Here is a 16,335-nt window from a genome sequence, read left to right as displayed (position 1 = left end):
GCATGCCTCTTCGCGGCTGCGACCGCACACTCGAGTAGGCTTCGAGTTCTTGGCATAGCGAGTTAAGCCACCTATTGGCGTGGGTGAGCGGCTGGCCATGCGAAACAACGATGATCGACGTACGTGGCGTGCTGCTGCGCGGCAACTTGCACCTTGTGACGCCCGATGGCCCAGCTCGTAATCTGCTTGTCGTAGATCGAAGCGCACTGCCACTGCTCGTTCATTTGCCGTCGATCCGTGGGCGCAAACGGTCGCATTGCACTGTACGCACACTCAGCGTCTGCCGAGCAAGAGAGAGAAAACACTCTAGTACCGTGGTGGTCGCCGGTGCAGTGGGTCGGTCAAGCCTACGTAAGGGTCGTGGAGGTGCCTCGTCTCGGCCATCGGTGGCAAATGCCAGTCCTTATGCACTGGCGGGAAGCTCGGGCACTCGTTCTGGGCGATGTCGCTATGAAGCCGATAGAGCTCGTCGAGCAGCGAAGGCGCGTCCGACTCGCACAGCGACGAGACGGCATCGCTACTCTCGCTACAAATGTCGTCGCAAAGCGAGCTACGAGAATGCGCGAGCGAAGGAATAGCACTCGAGATGCTGCTCGCGTCGTCGGACAGCTCGGACGACGCTGGGCGGGCGTGCATGTGGCGGCGCCGTGCAAGGATGCGCTCTTCGGTCGCCCGCAGCTGACGCATGTTGCGGTTCAGCGATTGCACGCTCTACTTCCCAAAGCGATCTGGCTTTGCTGATTCGAGTAGGCCAAGCGCATGCGTACCGTGTCAAGGACGCGCTTCATCTCGCTGACGACAGCGGCGCTTCGGCCCCGGGCATGCTCGAGCCGCCACGCCTCCTTTTCGTGCTTGAGCTTGTGCGCCTGGGCCTTCAAGTCGACCTTTTGCCGCGTCACGAGCGCGCTCGCCCGTTCCAGTAGCTGGCGCTCGTGCTCTAGCCGCGTCGAGAAGCTCTCACTATCACCGCCGTCATCGGACGTGGTGTCTTGGCCATTCGCCACCGCGTTCTCATCGCCGCCGTGCAATCGCTGCTCGAGGCGCGAGATCTGCTGCTTGAGCAAGTGTATTTCATCCTGTTGCTGCTGGCAGCGGTGCTCCCAGTCGAGCGCCGTCTCCATCTCGGCGCGTGGCGGGACCGCAGGTTCAAACTGGTTGCGATCTTTTTGACACGGTGAATCTTTCGTTCGCTTCGGCACATGCCGAATATAAGAAAGATCGCTCGCCTCTTCTCTAAAAAGCTTACAGCTGCGCCCACCACTTGTCGGGCCACTCGTGTGCACTGGGACGAGATGCCTTGAGGTGCCCTGAGGCCCATCGACCTCCGCGACACACGCCGGCTTATTTTCGGCACTGCCACCTTCTGGCGTATTGGGTGCAATGTATGGGATTGCAGAGGTTAGCTTGCCTGCCCTGTGGCATTCGATGGCTCCGCCCCTTGAAGTAGACTTCGCAACGTATGGATTCTAACAGTATGTAGGTTGTCTAATATTAAGTGTCATGTTATATTGGAGGATGCGATATAGCAATATATCGGTTCTTAAAGGTCAAGTCGTTTCTGTTCTATTTTGACGCATGGGCGGCGCAAAAACGACGCTGCCAGCATACAAATACAAAGGTAATACAATAAATTGGGTTTAAAGCCGGCGGTACCTCGGAAGGGAGTCCCATTTTCGCCATGGTGCAGTCAACCGGAGACATCACGACCTTTAACATTCAGCACGGCTTCGTGGAGGGCTTGATCCGCGGCTATCGCAGCGGCTTCCTCGACGACGTCGACTACCACCACCTCACGCAATGTGAGACGCTCGAAGGTACATGCGCCCTCGAAGAGCGCGTCCGCTGAAGCGAAGGCTGCGTGTAGATATCAAGCTCAACCTCCAAGAGACCGACTACGACCAGTTCCTCCAGGACAACAGCGGTACGGTCACGCCGTCGATCATCCAGACGGCAACGACCAAGAAGTTTGTCGACGAGTTTGTCTTCTTGCGTGCGCAGGCCATGGAGCCGCTCGGCGAATTCCTCGACTTCATCACGTACGGCGATTGACGCTTGCTGCACCTTTCATGCAGCCCACGATGGCAACTAGATACGAGTACATGATCGACAACTTGATGCTCCTTCTCAAGGGCACGATGAACGGCCGTGACGTGAACGAACTCATTGGCCAGTTGCACCCGCTCGGCAAGTTTGACGACTCGATCATGCGCAGCATCTGCACGTTCGAGGCCAACTCGAAGGGCTACGCCGACTTGTACGAGTGCGTCCTCATCGACACGCCGATCGGTACGTCAACCACTGCCGGCGCCATGGCACTTTACATCGTTTCTCTCCAGGCAAGTACTTCCAGCAGTTTCTCCAAGAGAACGCCGAAGACCGCCTTGGCGAAGCGTCGGAAGTCCGCAACATCCTCGAGGAGGTCCAGATGGAGATCATCAAGAACTCGTTGCTCAAGCTCTGGCTCGAAGACTTTCACGAGTTTTGCATGGTAGACACGCATGCCGTTGGAGTCTGTCAGCTCATGCGATTAATTAGAACCTCGGTGGCGAGACGGCCGTCATGATGGGCGTCATCCTCCGTGCGCGCGCCGATCGCATTGCGATCAACATCACGCTCAACTCGTTTGGCACACCGTTGAACGAGCCGAGCCTGCGCATCTCGGACCGCAAGCCGCTCTACCCGTCGATTGGCGAGCTCTACCCCGCGGGCACGGAGGCGCTCTCGGAGGTGTCGGACGAAGGGTCGCTCGGCATTGTGCTCGACCCGTTCCCGGTCTACCGCAAGATTTGGGAGATCCACCAGAGCGAAGGCGTCGACAACAAGTCGATCGACGACGCGTTTTACGAGCGCGACGTCATGATGTGCGAGCTCGCGTTCGGCAGCCAAATGCACTTTGCGTGCTTCTACGCGTACGTCAAGTTGAAGGAGCAGGAAGTGCGCAACCTCGTCTGGATATGCGAGTGCATCATCCAGAACCAGCGCGACGCGATCCACAACTTTATCCCGATCTTCAGCGAGAACGCGCCGTGGCGCCTCAACACCAAGGGCCCTGGCCACCACTAAGCACGAACGTCGCCGTCATGCCCGCCGTGGCCAAGTCGGACCGCGCAGGAAGGCTAATAAGCCATGGCAGGCAGGAATATGCTGAGTACAATTAAACGGGGCCTGGATCACAAAGCTCTTTGAGCGATGGCATGCGTATGGATGGCATGTGTGTGCAATGAGTTATAGGAACTCGATGAGTCGAGCGGTTGGGTGCTTGGAAATCTTCGCTCCATCCAGCTGAGAGGACAGAAGAAGAATGTGATGAAGTCGCCAGGCTTCCTGCGGCCAAGGTGCGCGCCCGGGTGAAGTTCGAATCGCACTTAGTGCGGGTCCAATCATCGTCGCCTCTTGATTTCCAGCCATGCTGCAAGCCGTCCGCAGCGCCATGGGGCGCCGGAGCATGTCGATGCAAGTCTTCAACCGAGGTACATGCTGCATGGTCGACCCACGCCTCCTGATGGCGCCTAGCGATGAAGCGGCAGCAGCGCAACAATGCGGCTCAGCTCGCCAACAGCACCGAGTACGAGTACCTCCGCGAAGAGGTTGCTCGGCGCCTCGTGGACCGCCTCGAGGTACGCTGGTCCATGGACGAGATGACGCGTCAAACCAAGTGTGCAGGACATTGACCGCGAGTTCCCGCTCGCTCTCGACCTCGGCGCGGGCAGCGGCCACATCTACAAGTCGCTCGCGCCCGACGCCGGCCTCGGTGGCATCAAGAAGCTGCTCCAGTTTGAGTTTGCCGGTGCGCAAGATAGGACGGATCACGGAGTCTTTGACACTGCTAATGGTAGAGAACTTGCTGCTGCGCGACGTTCAGACGCCCGAGGAGGTGGCGCGCAATGCCAAGCGTACGTCCTCGAGCCTGGCAAACTATGGTCGCTGACACTGCGTCTCCTAGTGCCCACCGAGTACATTTGCGGCGACGAAGAGTTTCTGCCATTCCCGCCGCACCACTTCGACCTCGTCATCAGCTCGTGCAACTTGCATTGGGTCAACGACCTTCCGAGCACGTTTACGCAGGTGCTCGAGACGCTCAAGCCGGACGGTGTCTTCCTCGGCGCCGTCCTCGGTGGCGACAGTCTCTGCGAACTTCGGTATCCGCATGCTCGTGGGATACGTCATCTCGGATGCTGGCCGTAGGAGCTCGTTCATTCTGGCCGACCAAGAGCGCAAGGGCGGCATCCTTCCGCACATTTCGCCGTTCGTCAACGTCGCCGATGCTGGCAACTTGCTCCAAAGCGCGGGCTTTACGCTGCCGACAGGTACACAGGGCACGGACGACGGAGTGTCTTAGATGACAAATCCTAGTCGACACGGACTACATCACGGTCGAGTACCCGGACGCGTTTGTGTTGATGGAGCATCTCCAGGGCATGGCCGAGAACAACGCGCCGTTCTCGTCGTCCGCGATCGCGCCGTCGCGCGACACGCTCCTCGCCGCGGCCTCCATCTACCAGACCATGTACGGCAACGAAGATGGCTCGATTCCTGTGACCTTCCAGGTGCGTCCATGGCCGTCGTCTTGGCCACACGGACATGACTCGTCTAGGTCATCTACTTTATCGGGTGGAGCCCGCACAGTAGCCAGCAGCAGCCCAAGAAGCGCGGATCCGCGACCAAGTCGCTGCGCGATCTGCCGACGATCCACCACTCGGACGCAGAGTAGACGCGAGATAGTATCCACACGGAATATGATGCATCGTGCGGCCACGAAGGGCCGATCCGTTTGGGCGTTCATTAGATTCAAATAAGTTGAGATAGCGATATGTAACATGTAGCGAGGTGGATGGACGACGAGGAGGCTTAGCGCGAGTTGGGCACAAACTCGTGGGCGTGGATGCTCAGCTTTTGGCTGCGGCTGTAAAACCCACGCGTGCCATCGGGGCCCTTGGCCAATAAATAGGTTGCGTTCGCCGCGCGCGCCGAGGGCGCGAGCTGCAGCGGCGTGCGCTTCGGGGTTGCGTCGCGTCGCTGCGCCGAGAGGTGGCCTAGGCGCTCGACGCGCTTCGGGCGCGCTTGGCTCTTGGCGCTGCTCGGCTTCTTCATCATGGTGCTGGACCGTGGGAAGATGCAAACTGCAGCCTCGGATAGAATTTTAAACCGCCGGCGACCATTTAATTTCGACCGACACTCTCCACTGCACCAATGTGTGTAATAAAATGCAACGTTCTCGAATTTCGACAAGTCGCCAATTTAAATACCTCCCATATTGCGCGTTTTATTCCGAACGATCGAAAAAACCGACGTCGAATCTCGACGCGCCTGTTTTCTAACCAATCAGATTGCGACCGAAGATTCCCTGTCTTTGCAGCAAAATAATATGCCATTTGTCCAATCCCGAGTGAAAGACCTCTTGTACGGAATGTGGTTGCCATCAACCGGAATATTAATAAAACATATCTTTAAAGGCGAAGGGACGCCTAGATTCGACCGAGCGACTCGATGGCGCCGAACTAGGATATTGTTCGATGCCCTTGGCGCTGCAGCAGCAAGGTACTGGGCCACCCATTCTTTATTCTTCTCAACTTGAACATGCTGCAGTAAGAGAAGTGCATCTGATATGACCTCGTGGACGAATGACAAGTCGATCGCTCAAGTCTTCTGCTGTTACAATGGCAGGTGACGACGACCAGGCAAGAAACGCCGTCTGAGACTGAAGAGACCCGCGTGGCACCCCGCGCCGCCTTGAGTTACTCACTGAAAGCGACAAAGCGCGGCTTCACCCTGCGTTCTTCACGTGCTTCACCAAATTCTGCACGTGGCAAATGCGAAAGCGGCATGAAATAGTGTACGCTTTGAAGGTGCTGCCTTCGTGCGTTCAGGAGCTCTGCTCCACGGCTTGCCGCAGTGCAAGTGCGTGCAAGTGACACGAACACTCGGGACGTTTTGTCGCTTGCGCAGCTGAGAGAATGCCATCAAGCCAGCGCGGTAGCGAGTACCTGTTTCTGCCGCTGTGCTTTCAATCCATGGTGCCCAATGTCCTGATGCAAGCAGACTCGGCTCGTTGCGCTACTTCGGCGCGTCGGTAGCGTGCAAGGCGGCGCATGGGTATCTCGCTGGCGGCGACGATCTTCGAGCCGTTTCGAGATGGTGCCAACATTCGAAACCTTTGACGAAGCGATTCTGCGGACCCAACTGCAGTGAATCTCCTCACCGTGTCATGTTGCGTTGCCGACACACAGCAGCAAATGTCGGCGGCTCTCCTACTATAATACCGGTACCAGCTATAATGGTAGACCGCAACGACCCGAGGCCGCCGATCGCTCGGCGTGCGCGGTGCTTCGATGTGCTTGCATGTGTTTTCGCACCACGACGGATCGCACCCACTTGGCTGCAACTGCGTCGCTTTGCCTGCACGACAATCGGGCCAGTCAAAGCGGGAGATGGCGCCAGCTCCGATCACTTGCTGCTTAGTGCCACCACGCCATGTTGTCCTTGTTGACGCTATCGGTTGCAACCTCTCTTGTTTGTGGCAAGCCGCGTCGCCAACACTACTTGACATCAAGCAGCGCGATATAGTGTCGTCTTCAACGTGGCGCATCCTTGTGATGTGCGAAATGCGTCATTTCCCACAGCCCAAAGTCCTAATTAGGCAGAACCGACCATGGATATCTTGGTCTTTCTATGGGCCCTCTGACGCGACGTGAGACACAATGGCCAATCAGGACACGATGTAACGGAAAGCAGCGCTTTGATTGGTGCGAAACCAGAGTGGGAGCCAGGTTGCACTTGGGTTACTCACCAAGCGGGAAAGATTGTGGGCCTATTTTCTGGGCGCCTGCCACTTTGGCAGATTACCTCGGCAGGAGCATGTTCGCAGCTGGCGACGTCCGGGCGCCGATGACGAGCCTCATCGCGCTCACGCCGACGAGCATTGACGTCCCGGTCCGGCGCGGGAAGCAGCCCAAGGCGGCGACGCGGTCGCACTCGGAGCCCTCGTCGGCGGAGAAGGCGTCCCCGAAGCTTGACACGCTCACGATTCCGTATGACGACTGGTTCATCATGCCACTCTATGTCTGTCCAACGCACGCGACCAAAGATGGCCTCTCTGGTACGCGCGTCCGAGGCCATTGCGCCGCGCTCATACGACGGCCTTATAGAGAGCTACCGCCACAAGGGCTCGTGGACCAAGCCCGAGCCGATCCGGATTGAGCAAAAGCAAATGCGCGCAGCGCCGTCGTCGTCGACGATGTGGGCCGTGCCGTTCACGTACATCATCACCGTGAACAACGTGTCGCACCAGTTCAAGTGCGCGTGGAACGAGTACCGCGCGTACCAGAAGGCGCTCCTCGCCGACGAGAAGCTCGGTCCGCTCTACACCGACGCAGTGCACTCGAGATACGTCGAAGAGTCCTTCAAAGGGTATGCGTCGACGTCACATCATGTGCGCTTCTCTCACTTCCTTCGTCTAGCTCCATGCGGCGTGCGATTGCATCCCTCGAGCGCATGTCGGAGGAGGTCATGGGCTGCCTCCACGCCATTTCGCAAATTCCAGAAATCGCGACCCAGCGCGCGTACCAAGACTTGGTCGGGTGCCAGACCAACACCCTTCTCCACGAAGAGCTCGTCACGGTCCTCGCCAAGGACCACGAGGCCGCCGCGTCGCCGAAGAAGACGAAGACGGCGTCGTTTGATGACGATGACGCGTCCGTCGCGACCGACACGTTTGACGAGCTCCAAGAGTGCTTGTGCGACGTGTACGTCGAGGCCATTGCGCTCTTTGGCGCGCACGTGCACGGCCGGCCGCGCCAGATCGCAACGAGCGACGACGAAGAGCACGACGCCAAGGTCGAGGAGGTCGTGTGCATGGACATGCTTCGCATCCACTGCATGCTGGCCTTGTACACGGACTGTCTCTTCACGCTCGACAAGGAGCAGCTCACGTCCAGCACCAACTATGCACTGTGCACCGTCCTCGGGTTTGGCTGCCGACCGCTCTTCACGGTGAAGCGGTCCACTAAGACCAAGTGGATCTTATCCGATGCGTCGCAGCGCGGCCTGATGACCATGACGCTCAAGCGGTACGGCGCCAACCAGCCCATGATCGTCGTCGCCCGCGTCGTTTCGTCTGGCGCCGAAGAAGTCGTCGGTATGTTCCGCAAGTCGTGGCGAAGGGGCTACCAGTTCCTCCTCATGTCCGAGCTCGTGACCCAAGGGAAGCTCACGACATCCTTTGCGTTCTCCAACATGGTCATCCACGGCCAGCACCGGTACCTCGTCGGGTCGGTCGTGAGCGGCAGCGACCAACGCGACCTCCTCGTCACCGCGACGCTCTCTGTCTCGGACGCCGCCTTCCACACGCAGCGCCTGCACGTCACGGACAGCAGTGACGTGCTCCTCCAGATCGCGCTTGCGTGCTCGTACGATTTCCTCGCCAGCGCTCGACCCTTTTACCGCATGGACTATCATTATTAAGACGCAAGAAGCCGTGTATTTGTGTACATTGTGCGTCATGGCGTTAGGTGACCAACAACGACATGACACGAGACCATTGTAAGCGAACAAACGCTTAGAGACGCTCGAGCTTGTAGAGGTCCGAGCGCGTCTGCAGCGCCGTCGGGATGTTGCGGCGCATCTCGTCGGCCTGCTCAATGTCAATGTCGGCATACACGATGGCTTCGCCGTGCTCGGTCGTCGCAACGACGTCGCCCCACGGCGACACCACAGACGAGTGGCCCCACGCCTGGTAGCCACCCTCGGGCCCGCGCGCCGGCGATGTGGCCGCCACGTACAGCTGGTTGTCGACCTAGAAGCGCATTCTATGAGCACCATGCGCAGGAAGTTGGGATGTCCTACGGCGCGCGCGCGCTGGAGGAGCTCCCAGTGCGCGGGTCCCGTCGTGAGGTTGAACGCGCCGGGAAACATGAGGAACTTGGCGCCAGCGCTCTTCATGAGCATGCTAAGCTCGGGGAAGCGAATGTCGTAGCAGATGCCGACGCCAATCTTGCACCACGGCGTGTCAAAGACCGTCACTTGGCTGCCGGCCGAGAGCGTGTCCGACTCTTTGAACGTGATCTTGCCGGGCACGTCAATGTCAAAGAGGTGCACCTTGCGGTGCTTGGTGAGGAGCGCGCCGTCCGGACCTGCGATCACGCAGGTGTTGTAGACCTTGCCATTCTCGCGCTCGGGAATCGAGCCGCCCACGAGGTAGACGCCCAGGCGCTTCGCCAGCGAGAGCACCATGTGCGTCGACGGGTGGTCGGCCTCGGTCACGAGCGCCGTCGCCGGGATCTCCTCGGCGTACTGCGGAAAGGACGACGTCGCGTACGGCGAGTTCCAGCACTCGGGCAGCGAGATGACCTGCGCGCCCTGCCGCGCCGCCTCCTCGACCGCCGCCGTCGCGCGCGCGATGTTGATCGCCTTCTTGTCGCCGACTGCGAGCTGGCACAGCGCCACCTTGAAGCGTCCGGCCATCCTGCTCGCTGCTCTTTCGAAAATACGCATCGAAGTCGACGATCGTCGTCTTCGTCGAAGTTTGTGGCGCATACAAAGCGCAAGATCTTTCGTGGCGCCTTCCGCAAGCACCACGAGAATCTTGTCGGCGCAAGTCGGCGGCGCAGGTGGCAGGATGCAGTTGGTCGACCACCTTTTGTCCCGTCGGTGGAGTCCTGCTTCACACGCAGGAGCTAAGGGGTTCTATAACACCCGTACGTGCTGACCCTCTCTTCTCTTTCCCAGTGGCGTTGGCATCTGGCCCATCAAGGTAGGTGGTTCTTGACAGCAGGCAACATGTTGAGCGAGGCGGTGAAGGAAGGCCCATCTGCAAGGACATGCTTGCTGGACACCACAGTGCCAACGTGCGCGGCTCGTTTTCGACAATACTGTGCGCTCTTCGCCCAGTGCATACAGCCCACGACGAGACGCCGCTGGCTCAATGTACTGCGATCAGTGGACGATGGCTTTACGTAGGCCATCGACTGTAAACTTGTGGCTCTAGGTCGTGCTCTTGCAGTGCGACGACCCGCCACGGATTGCTCGAGAGCGACACTCTAACGGAACGCTGCGTTCACTATTAATCTACCAGTCCTCCGCGGGTTAGAACGTGGCGCTGACGCGCTGCACGGAGAAGCCGGGGCCGCGCTTGAGCTTGAGGAGCGCGGTCTTACTGCACGTTTTCACAAAGCTGATCGTCTTCTTGACACCCATCATGGCCGTGTCGCGACCGTTGATCTCGAGGAGGACGTCGCCGACGCTCACGTGCCGGAGCGACTCGCAGCATGGCTCTCGGCAGACAAGGACGACCATCGGGTAGACGCCTTTGCTGAGCCGGCACTCGCGCAGCTGGAGGCCAATGCTGCGGTTTTCTTTCCACTTGAGGAGGTACAGCGAGCTGTCGGGCGTGTCCATCTTGCTCACGCGCTGGCTCTTGAGTTTCCCGCGAACGTTGAGCTTCATGTTGACCGAGTTGGGCTCGAGCAGCGGGATCGTCTGCTCGTCGTTCTCTGTAATCTTGGCCAGCTTGGCCGCCCCGCTGGCACTGCTGCGCTTGTTCTTGCCGCGGCCGCGCGCTTTCCCCGAACGCTCACCGCCACCGCGGGACGGCAATGGCTTTGGCACGCTCGAGACCCGCGGACCATCGTCGACGGCGGCCTCGGACGACCGCTCCTTCCGCACCGGGTAGTCGAGCTTCGGCATCGGCTCGTTCTCCACCGTGCCCTCTTCTTCCTCCTCTTCGAGATCCAAGTCCATGTCCGAGTCAACCTCGGACGCACTGTCGTCGTCGTGACTGGTTGATGCGAACAGCGCATCGTGCTGGGCAACGACGACGACCGGCGGCGGGTCGGCCACCGCGGGCGGCAAGTCGTCGTCCAAGTACTCGGACCCAAATGCCTTGCGGTCGCCTTCCTCGTCGTCCGAGTCACTGTCCTCAAAGACAGGCGTCTTGGCATCGGCCGGATTCGGCGACGAGACAGGCGGTGGCGGTGGCGATGTGACAGGCGTCGGACTCGGTGACGTCACCGGTGTCGGTGCCGGCGGAGAGGTCGACCGCGCGACTGGCATCGGCGGCGACAGCGACGCTTTTGTCTGCGGTGACGCAGTGTGTGTCAGGGTGGACGGTGGCGACGGCTCGCTCGTCACAGGCGACGACGCTTTGGCCTTGCCTTTGCCGGCGACCCTCGGCGGGGATGGCGCCGGTGCATGCAGCAGCGATGCTGTCGTGTCTCGGGGCGGTGTCGTCACAATGGGCTTGGGCGCCGCCTTCTCGCGTCCCGGTGGTGTCGACGTCGTTGTTGTCAGATTGGGCGACACGGTCGTCGGCTTGAGTGCCTTGTGGCCAAACGACATGATCTTCATCTTGGTCGACTCGCGCACCGGCTCTTGGACGTGGTCTGGCGGTGGGCTCGGCACGCGGTTGATCGGGTCGTGGGGCGGACTCGATGGCGGCGCGCCTTTCGGCGTTGACGGGCTTGGCGGACGCGCTGTCTGGAACACGAGGTGGATCGGCTTGGGCCAGTGCTGGAGCTGTGTGAAAAAGTCTGCAAAGGACACGTCGTAGGACGAGAGGCCGTTGGCCGAGACGAGAATGTCGTTGGGTGCTACGTTCGTGAGCAGCTCCGGACTCGCATGCGGCAGCGTGCGTGTGATCACGGGCATATTCAGGCTCTCATCCTCGCCAAAGTACAAGCCGAGTGCACCGTCGACCCACTCAAACTCGTACCGGTACTTGCGGTACGGGTCCATCGCCAGGAGGTCGCGCGGCGAGACGGGCTTGGGCTCCTCCGGGCTCTCGATCCGTACTGTCGGCACGTCGAGCTTGCGCGACGAGCGCGAGGGCGCGCGGTTGCGAAAGAGACTGTCGCTGCTCAGGCTTGGCTTCAAGCTTGGCTTTTCGCCATTGGGCTTGGTCTCGCCCTTGAACGACTTGGACCGCGGCAAGGGCGGCTCCGGCTGTGTGTCGTCGCGTGGTCGCGCCCGGCGAAAGCGAAGTAGTACCGGCTTTTGCTTGGTCGTGAGAAGCTGGAGAAAGCTGTGGAACGTATTGTCTTCGGCGCGGAGCTCGTTGACGCAGAGGAGGTAGTCGCCCACCTCCATCGCGGCCGCGAGTGGGCTCGATGGATCAATGATCGTCCAGACGATCGGCAGCTCCGACTCCTTGTCCTCCATGATGTTGACGCCGAGCCGGCCCGTCTCCCACTGCACAAAGTACTCGTCGTCCTTGAGCGGTGGCAGCTGGAAGGCCGCGATCATCTGCTCTGCCCACGGGTTGAGCTTGCGGGACTTGGCCATGCTGCTGCCGTCGTCGTCGCAAAGGAATAAAATGAGCCCCCACTCTGCACATCATACAAACTCCAAGTCGTTCAACTGCGTTACACGCGCCGTTCTTTTTGGTTTTAAACGCGTTTAAGCCCCTTTACCCGCGGTTAAACAGCTAAAACGCAACGCGTTTTTTAGCACCCACATTCGATCCACCATGGAGCCAACCAGCCGGCGCCGATCCGACCAGCGACGAGCGACGCGGCCATGGCGGGACCGCGCCGCCAGCCTGCAGCTTGTCGATCCCGGCAAAAGGTGCATGGGCGTGCGGCCGTTGCATTTTTGAAACGGTGCCATGCGACCAGCCTACGCCATCGTCCTCCTCGCTGCGGTCGCCGATGGCCGGCAGCCGCCCGCCGCCGACGTCTATGCGTGGGACCCATTGCGCAGCGTGCACACGCCTGTCTTTGCCTTCAGCCACGCCGCGTACGAGGTGCGATAGCGCAACGCTCGTCGCAACGTCATGCTGCGCTATGGTAGATGGCACTGGCCAACGACCCGCGCCACGCCAAGTACGTGCAGCGACACACGAGCGCGGCCGAGCCGGCCAAGAAGCCGCACATCAAGGTGCTCGAGCGCAAGCACAAGTACCCGACGCTCGCTGTCGTCATCTCGATGACCGTCCTCCTCACCAGTATGTACATCATCATGCAGTTCTTTAGTTAGTCGATCATCGATCCATCAATTCAATACACGACGACAGTTCGATCGAGCGCTTTCGCCGCGAGAAGGCACCTGCGCGTTGGCGTCGCGACCCACGCCGCGACCGAAATCGCATGCGACGAGTGCTCGCCGAGGCGCGCCGCGTCAATGACCAGTGGCACGTGGCTGCTACAGCTGCCGTCGCCATGCGCCAGCAACGGCGCCTCAAACACTGTCGTCGCGCCGTCCGACGAGAGGGTCACTTCGAGTTGCAACGTTCCGCGTCCGCTAAGGTCGCGCAAAGGACTCGACGCCGACACGGTCGCATCGAGCTGCAGCGAGACGTGTATGGTGGCAGCCAAGTCGACGGCCGTCGTAACGCCGAGCACCGTGCGCGAAATCTGCTTGACGCTGGGGCCTGGCGCGAGCGTCATGTCCAGAGACAGCGCCGGCGCGTCACTGCGCATGAGCGGTCGCGGCACCGCGCACGGAAGCGTACACACGGCTTGGAGGAGCGCCACGAGCGACTCCATTTGCGTGGCTTCCGTCGCCGCGAGGTGGGCGGCATAGTCGGCAACAAACTGCCAGGACGGGTGCCGGGGTAGCACCGTCGGCGTCGCCACCGTCGCCGTCCGTCCGTGCACCGTCTTGTCAATGGCCACGGCCACCAGCTCGCAGAGGCTAATGTGACTGGCGAGGGCATCGAGGTCGGTCGTCGACCACGCGGCGTGGCTGAGGAGAGCAAACGCCCGGGCGTGGCGCTGCAGCTGGTGCTGGAGGTCAGTCCACTTGGTCGAGGAGAAGATGTGGCCGGACGCGATGATACTCTCAAAGGCGTACTACACAGCGAAGACCGAATCTGAGCACCAAGAGCATCAAGACAGCGAGGACGAGACCTGCAGCGCCGACTGGAGCGTGTTGAGAAACCCCAGGCGCGCCGACACAAAGCTATACAGTGTCTCGAAGGCAACGTCGCTGGACGCCGCGAGCTGCAGCGTGGCGAGGGCCTCGTGCAGCGCATCAAACGCACGCAAAGGTACGGCCGACGTCGTGGCACAGACGAGCGCTTCGCCGTCGACCCACAAGGCGACAGCTTTCGTCCAGTGGTGCGTCATCGACGACAAGGTGCTTGCAAGGACCGTCGGCAGCAGTTGCGCCGCCGTGGCAAACGCGCCGTGCAAGACACACTCGCGCGCGAGCTTGAACGACATGTACGCCGATCGGTGGACCGCATGCGCGCGCAAGACGAGCGCCTCCGCGTCGCCTCCGCTGCGTAAAAGCGACACGACGATCGCGAGCGACCGCGACGACGACGGCAACGCCAGGGCCGACGCTGCAACCTCGTTCGGCACGGCCATGTACCAGGCCAGATGCGACATGGCCACCCAGAGCGCGTCCGTGTGCGGCGTCGACGTCGACAGTAGCTGCAGCAGCACCGGCCCGATGGTTGGCACGACCGCGGCTGGCATCTCGCGGACCAGCGCCTCGACAAGCTGCAGCGCTTTGCGGACAATTGTGGTCGATCCGACGGACACGGGGTGCGTTGCCGTGACGGCGAGGACGCGGAGGAGCTCGAGGAGTGCGCCGGGAACGCTCCGCCGACTCGCGTGGTACGCCATGTGGAGGAAGAGGCTTGTGCGCTTGGGGTCGGTCTCCGCCGTGAGCCATCGAAGCGACGCGAGTGGGATGTCCACCGAGCGCGCCGCCACCTCGAGCTGCGAGACGATGCACAGCAGCAAGGCCGAGTCAATCGAGACGTCGGCAGCGGCGTTAAGCAGCGTGGGCACGACGCCGGTGGGACGGGGCGCGCTGCGTCCAGCATCTTGGCGATGCCAGCAACGGCGATCCGCCGAAGCGATGCCGATGATGCTGTTACAAGCGTCTGGAGCACGCCAAGCTACAAGAAAACCTTGAAAACTAAAACGTCTTGGCTTCGTACCTGTCGGTCGACAGCATCGGGCGGTAGCTGCAGCGAGAGCGCCGTCATGGTGAGCACGAGTGGTCGCAGATATGGCGAGCGGATGTACGAGAGATCGCCATTCGGGCTCTGCACCATCGCGTCCTAGAGCGAGAGCAGAGAGCAGACGCATGAGCAGAAATGCCATATATCATTGCCGTACGTTGCGCAGCGCGTCGCACTTGGTGAGGGCCTACGAGAAGACGGCGTGAGGCGCCATGAAGACGACAGAGACGGTGTACGAGAGCGGCTTCGGCCGACGACGCGGTTGTCAGAGGCAAAAGCGCCACTTGCGCAAGGAACTTGTCAGTCGACGTCGCCTCTGCAAGCAGATGCGTGAGCAGCGTGCGCTGAAAGACCGGCGAGTGGGCCAGCATGGCGCGCGCAGTGTCCTGCGCAGCTGCGGCTTCGTCGCTGTGGGTCGCGACGCAGCGGGCGAGGACGCTACAGTGACCGCGTGTGATGAACGAGCATCGACAGCACGGGTCTGCGTACACTTGGTGCACAGAGACGTCGTCTCGAACCAATGTGGCGAGGAGCGCGAGCAGCTGCAGCGCCACAATGCGGGTTTGAACGTCGTCGCTCGTCTGCAACACCTGGTAGATCGGGCCTACAATCTATCGCCGGGCGATGCAGCCTCGCCGATGGACGACCTGTCATCCTACCTTGGTCGCATCGGAAACGTCCTTGTGCTTGAACTGGCCTTGGATGCGCCGGACCATCTCCAAGATCGCGAGGCGAAAGCCCAGCTGGTTGCTACTCGGTGGGATGAGCAGGACGAAAAGGGTGCGTCTATCTATGTACATGGCCTGGAACTGCTCGGCGAGTCGGGCGAGCACGAGTTCGAGCTCGAGCTGCGTGAGAAACGGAGCGTGGCTGTAGAAGAGCAGCGTCTCGGCCTTGTTGGCGTGCGTCGTGCCCTTGAGCTTGAGCTGCTGTTCGAGCGCCTGAAGCAGCTTCGCGTGGTCCTTCTCCAACACGCGGCTCTGGCGCCCACCGAGGCTCATGTCCTTCCCGTAGGCGTAGACGAGCGGGAAGGCCGACGACGCGACGCAGGCCCAAGCCGGTTCCGACGCCATCTCGTCGCTTGGTCACGAAAATGGGCCGCAACGCTCGTTTGCTCGATACGGATACCAGCACGTATCCGGTCCTGGCCATCCAATTCCCTTATCAAGTACACTGCAACCGGCTGGCAACCCTAATCGCCCAAAACCATCGCGATCTTCCCACGCTATCACCACACATCCGCCCGGATGGTCGACCCGAGGATGCCCACGTCCCATGGATTCAGCGGACACCAAAGATGACGCATGGCTGCATATAAAATGACTTGGGCAACCGAAGCTGGTCGCGCTTCTCACTCAGATTTCAGAGAGTGTGGAGGCGTCGTTGTACCACGACGTCGACGAGCCAGGTTGCAGTAGGTAATGTGGAAG

The 16,335-nt window shown here is 60.6% G+C and overlaps 10 protein-coding genes across 10 annotated transcripts; 4 read left to right on the top strand and 6 right to left on the bottom strand.

The window, feature by feature from the left end:
* Positions 1 to 306: 306 nt before the first annotated feature.
* Positions 307 to 1,121, bottom strand: SPRG_02862 (hypothetical protein; the record flags this gene model as incomplete). The annotated part of the gene is made up of 2 exons (XM_012341449.1): positions 307 to 711; positions 768 to 1,121. 2 exons carry the CDS (start codon positions 1,119 to 1,121, stop codon positions 307 to 309), a joined length of 759 nt encoding a protein of 252 aa, XP_012196839.1.
* Positions 1,122 to 1,624: 503 nt separating this feature from the next.
* Positions 1,625 to 3,205, top strand: SPRG_02861 (ATP synthase subunit). Its single transcript, XM_012341448.1, has 5 exons — positions 1,625 to 1,814; positions 1,865 to 2,036; positions 2,090 to 2,286; positions 2,337 to 2,488; positions 2,536 to 3,205. Exons 1-5 carry the CDS (start codon positions 1,679 to 1,681, stop codon positions 3,061 to 3,063), a joined length of 1,185 nt encoding a protein of 394 aa, XP_012196838.1. The 5' UTR covers positions 1,625 to 1,678; the 3' UTR covers positions 3,064 to 3,205.
* Positions 3,206 to 3,379: 174 nt separating this feature from the next.
* On the top strand, positions 3,380 to 4,777 carry SPRG_02860 (hypothetical protein). Its single transcript, XM_012341447.1, has 8 exons — positions 3,380 to 3,470; positions 3,514 to 3,617; positions 3,664 to 3,787; positions 3,837 to 3,893; positions 3,944 to 4,139; positions 4,186 to 4,307; positions 4,354 to 4,547; positions 4,595 to 4,777. The coding sequence occupies exons 1-8, from the start codon at positions 3,407 to 3,409 to the stop codon at positions 4,709 to 4,711; spliced, it is 978 nt and encodes a 325-aa protein (XP_012196837.1). The 5' UTR covers positions 3,380 to 3,406; the 3' UTR covers positions 4,712 to 4,777.
* Positions 4,736 to 5,253, bottom strand: SPRG_02859 (hypothetical protein; the record flags this gene model as incomplete). Its single annotated transcript, XM_012341446.1, has 2 exons — positions 4,736 to 5,120; positions 5,247 to 5,253. 2 exons carry the CDS (start codon positions 5,251 to 5,253, stop codon positions 4,849 to 4,851), a joined length of 279 nt encoding a protein of 92 aa, XP_012196836.1. The 3' UTR covers positions 4,736 to 4,848.
* Positions 5,254 to 6,797: 1,544 nt separating this feature from the next.
* SPRG_02858 (hypothetical protein) lies at positions 6,798 to 8,486 on the top strand. The gene is made up of 3 exons (XM_012341445.1): positions 6,798 to 7,096; positions 7,146 to 7,407; positions 7,458 to 8,486. The coding sequence occupies exons 1-3, from the start codon at positions 6,856 to 6,858 to the stop codon at positions 8,458 to 8,460; spliced, it is 1,506 nt and encodes a 501-aa protein (XP_012196835.1). The 5' UTR covers positions 6,798 to 6,855; the 3' UTR covers positions 8,461 to 8,486.
* SPRG_02857 (hypothetical protein) lies at positions 8,440 to 9,510 on the bottom strand. Its single transcript, XM_012341444.1, has 2 exons — positions 8,842 to 9,510; positions 8,440 to 8,791 (listed from the first exon to the last, which is right to left on the bottom strand). The coding sequence occupies exons 1-2, from the start codon at positions 9,487 to 9,489 to the stop codon at positions 8,555 to 8,557; spliced, it is 885 nt and encodes a 294-aa protein (XP_012196834.1). The 5' UTR covers positions 9,490 to 9,510; the 3' UTR covers positions 8,440 to 8,554.
* A 520-nt stretch (positions 9,511 to 10,030) lies between these two features.
* Positions 10,031 to 12,306, bottom strand: SPRG_02856 (hypothetical protein). The gene has a single exon (XM_012341443.1). It carries the CDS (start codon positions 12,271 to 12,273, stop codon positions 10,081 to 10,083), a length of 2,193 nt encoding a protein of 730 aa, XP_012196833.1. The 5' UTR covers positions 12,274 to 12,306; the 3' UTR covers positions 10,031 to 10,080.
* A 259-nt stretch (positions 12,307 to 12,565) lies between these two features.
* Positions 12,566 to 13,052, top strand: SPRG_02855 (hypothetical protein). Its single transcript, XM_012341442.1, has 2 exons — positions 12,566 to 12,733; positions 12,781 to 13,052. Exons 1-2 carry the CDS (start codon positions 12,596 to 12,598, stop codon positions 12,964 to 12,966), a joined length of 324 nt encoding a protein of 107 aa, XP_012196832.1. The 5' UTR covers positions 12,566 to 12,595; the 3' UTR covers positions 12,967 to 13,052.
* On the bottom strand, positions 12,943 to 14,898 carry SPRG_02854 (hypothetical protein; the record flags this gene model as incomplete). Its single annotated transcript, XM_012341441.1, has 3 exons — positions 12,943 to 13,781; positions 13,839 to 14,751; positions 14,882 to 14,898. The coding sequence occupies 3 exons, from the start codon at positions 14,896 to 14,898 to the stop codon at positions 12,987 to 12,989; spliced, it is 1,725 nt and encodes a 574-aa protein (XP_012196831.1). The 3' UTR covers positions 12,943 to 12,986.
* A 657-nt stretch (positions 14,899 to 15,555) lies between these two features.
* SPRG_02853 (hypothetical protein) lies at positions 15,556 to 15,978 on the bottom strand (the record flags this gene model as incomplete). The annotated part of the gene is made up of 2 exons (XM_012341440.1): positions 15,556 to 15,655; positions 15,704 to 15,978. 2 exons carry the CDS (start codon positions 15,976 to 15,978, stop codon positions 15,556 to 15,558), a joined length of 375 nt encoding a protein of 124 aa, XP_012196830.1.
* Between the last annotated feature and the right edge of the window lie 357 nt (positions 15,979 to 16,335).

This window comes from Saprolegnia parasitica (genome assembly GCF_000151545.1).
Source record: "Saprolegnia parasitica CBS 223.65 unplaced genomic scaffold supercont2.7, whole genome shotgun sequence".
NCBI classification, from domain to species: domain Eukaryota; phylum Oomycota; class Saprolegniomycetes; order Saprolegniales; family Saprolegniaceae; genus Saprolegnia; species Saprolegnia parasitica.
This window is presented reverse-complemented; position numbering and strand designations above follow the sequence as displayed.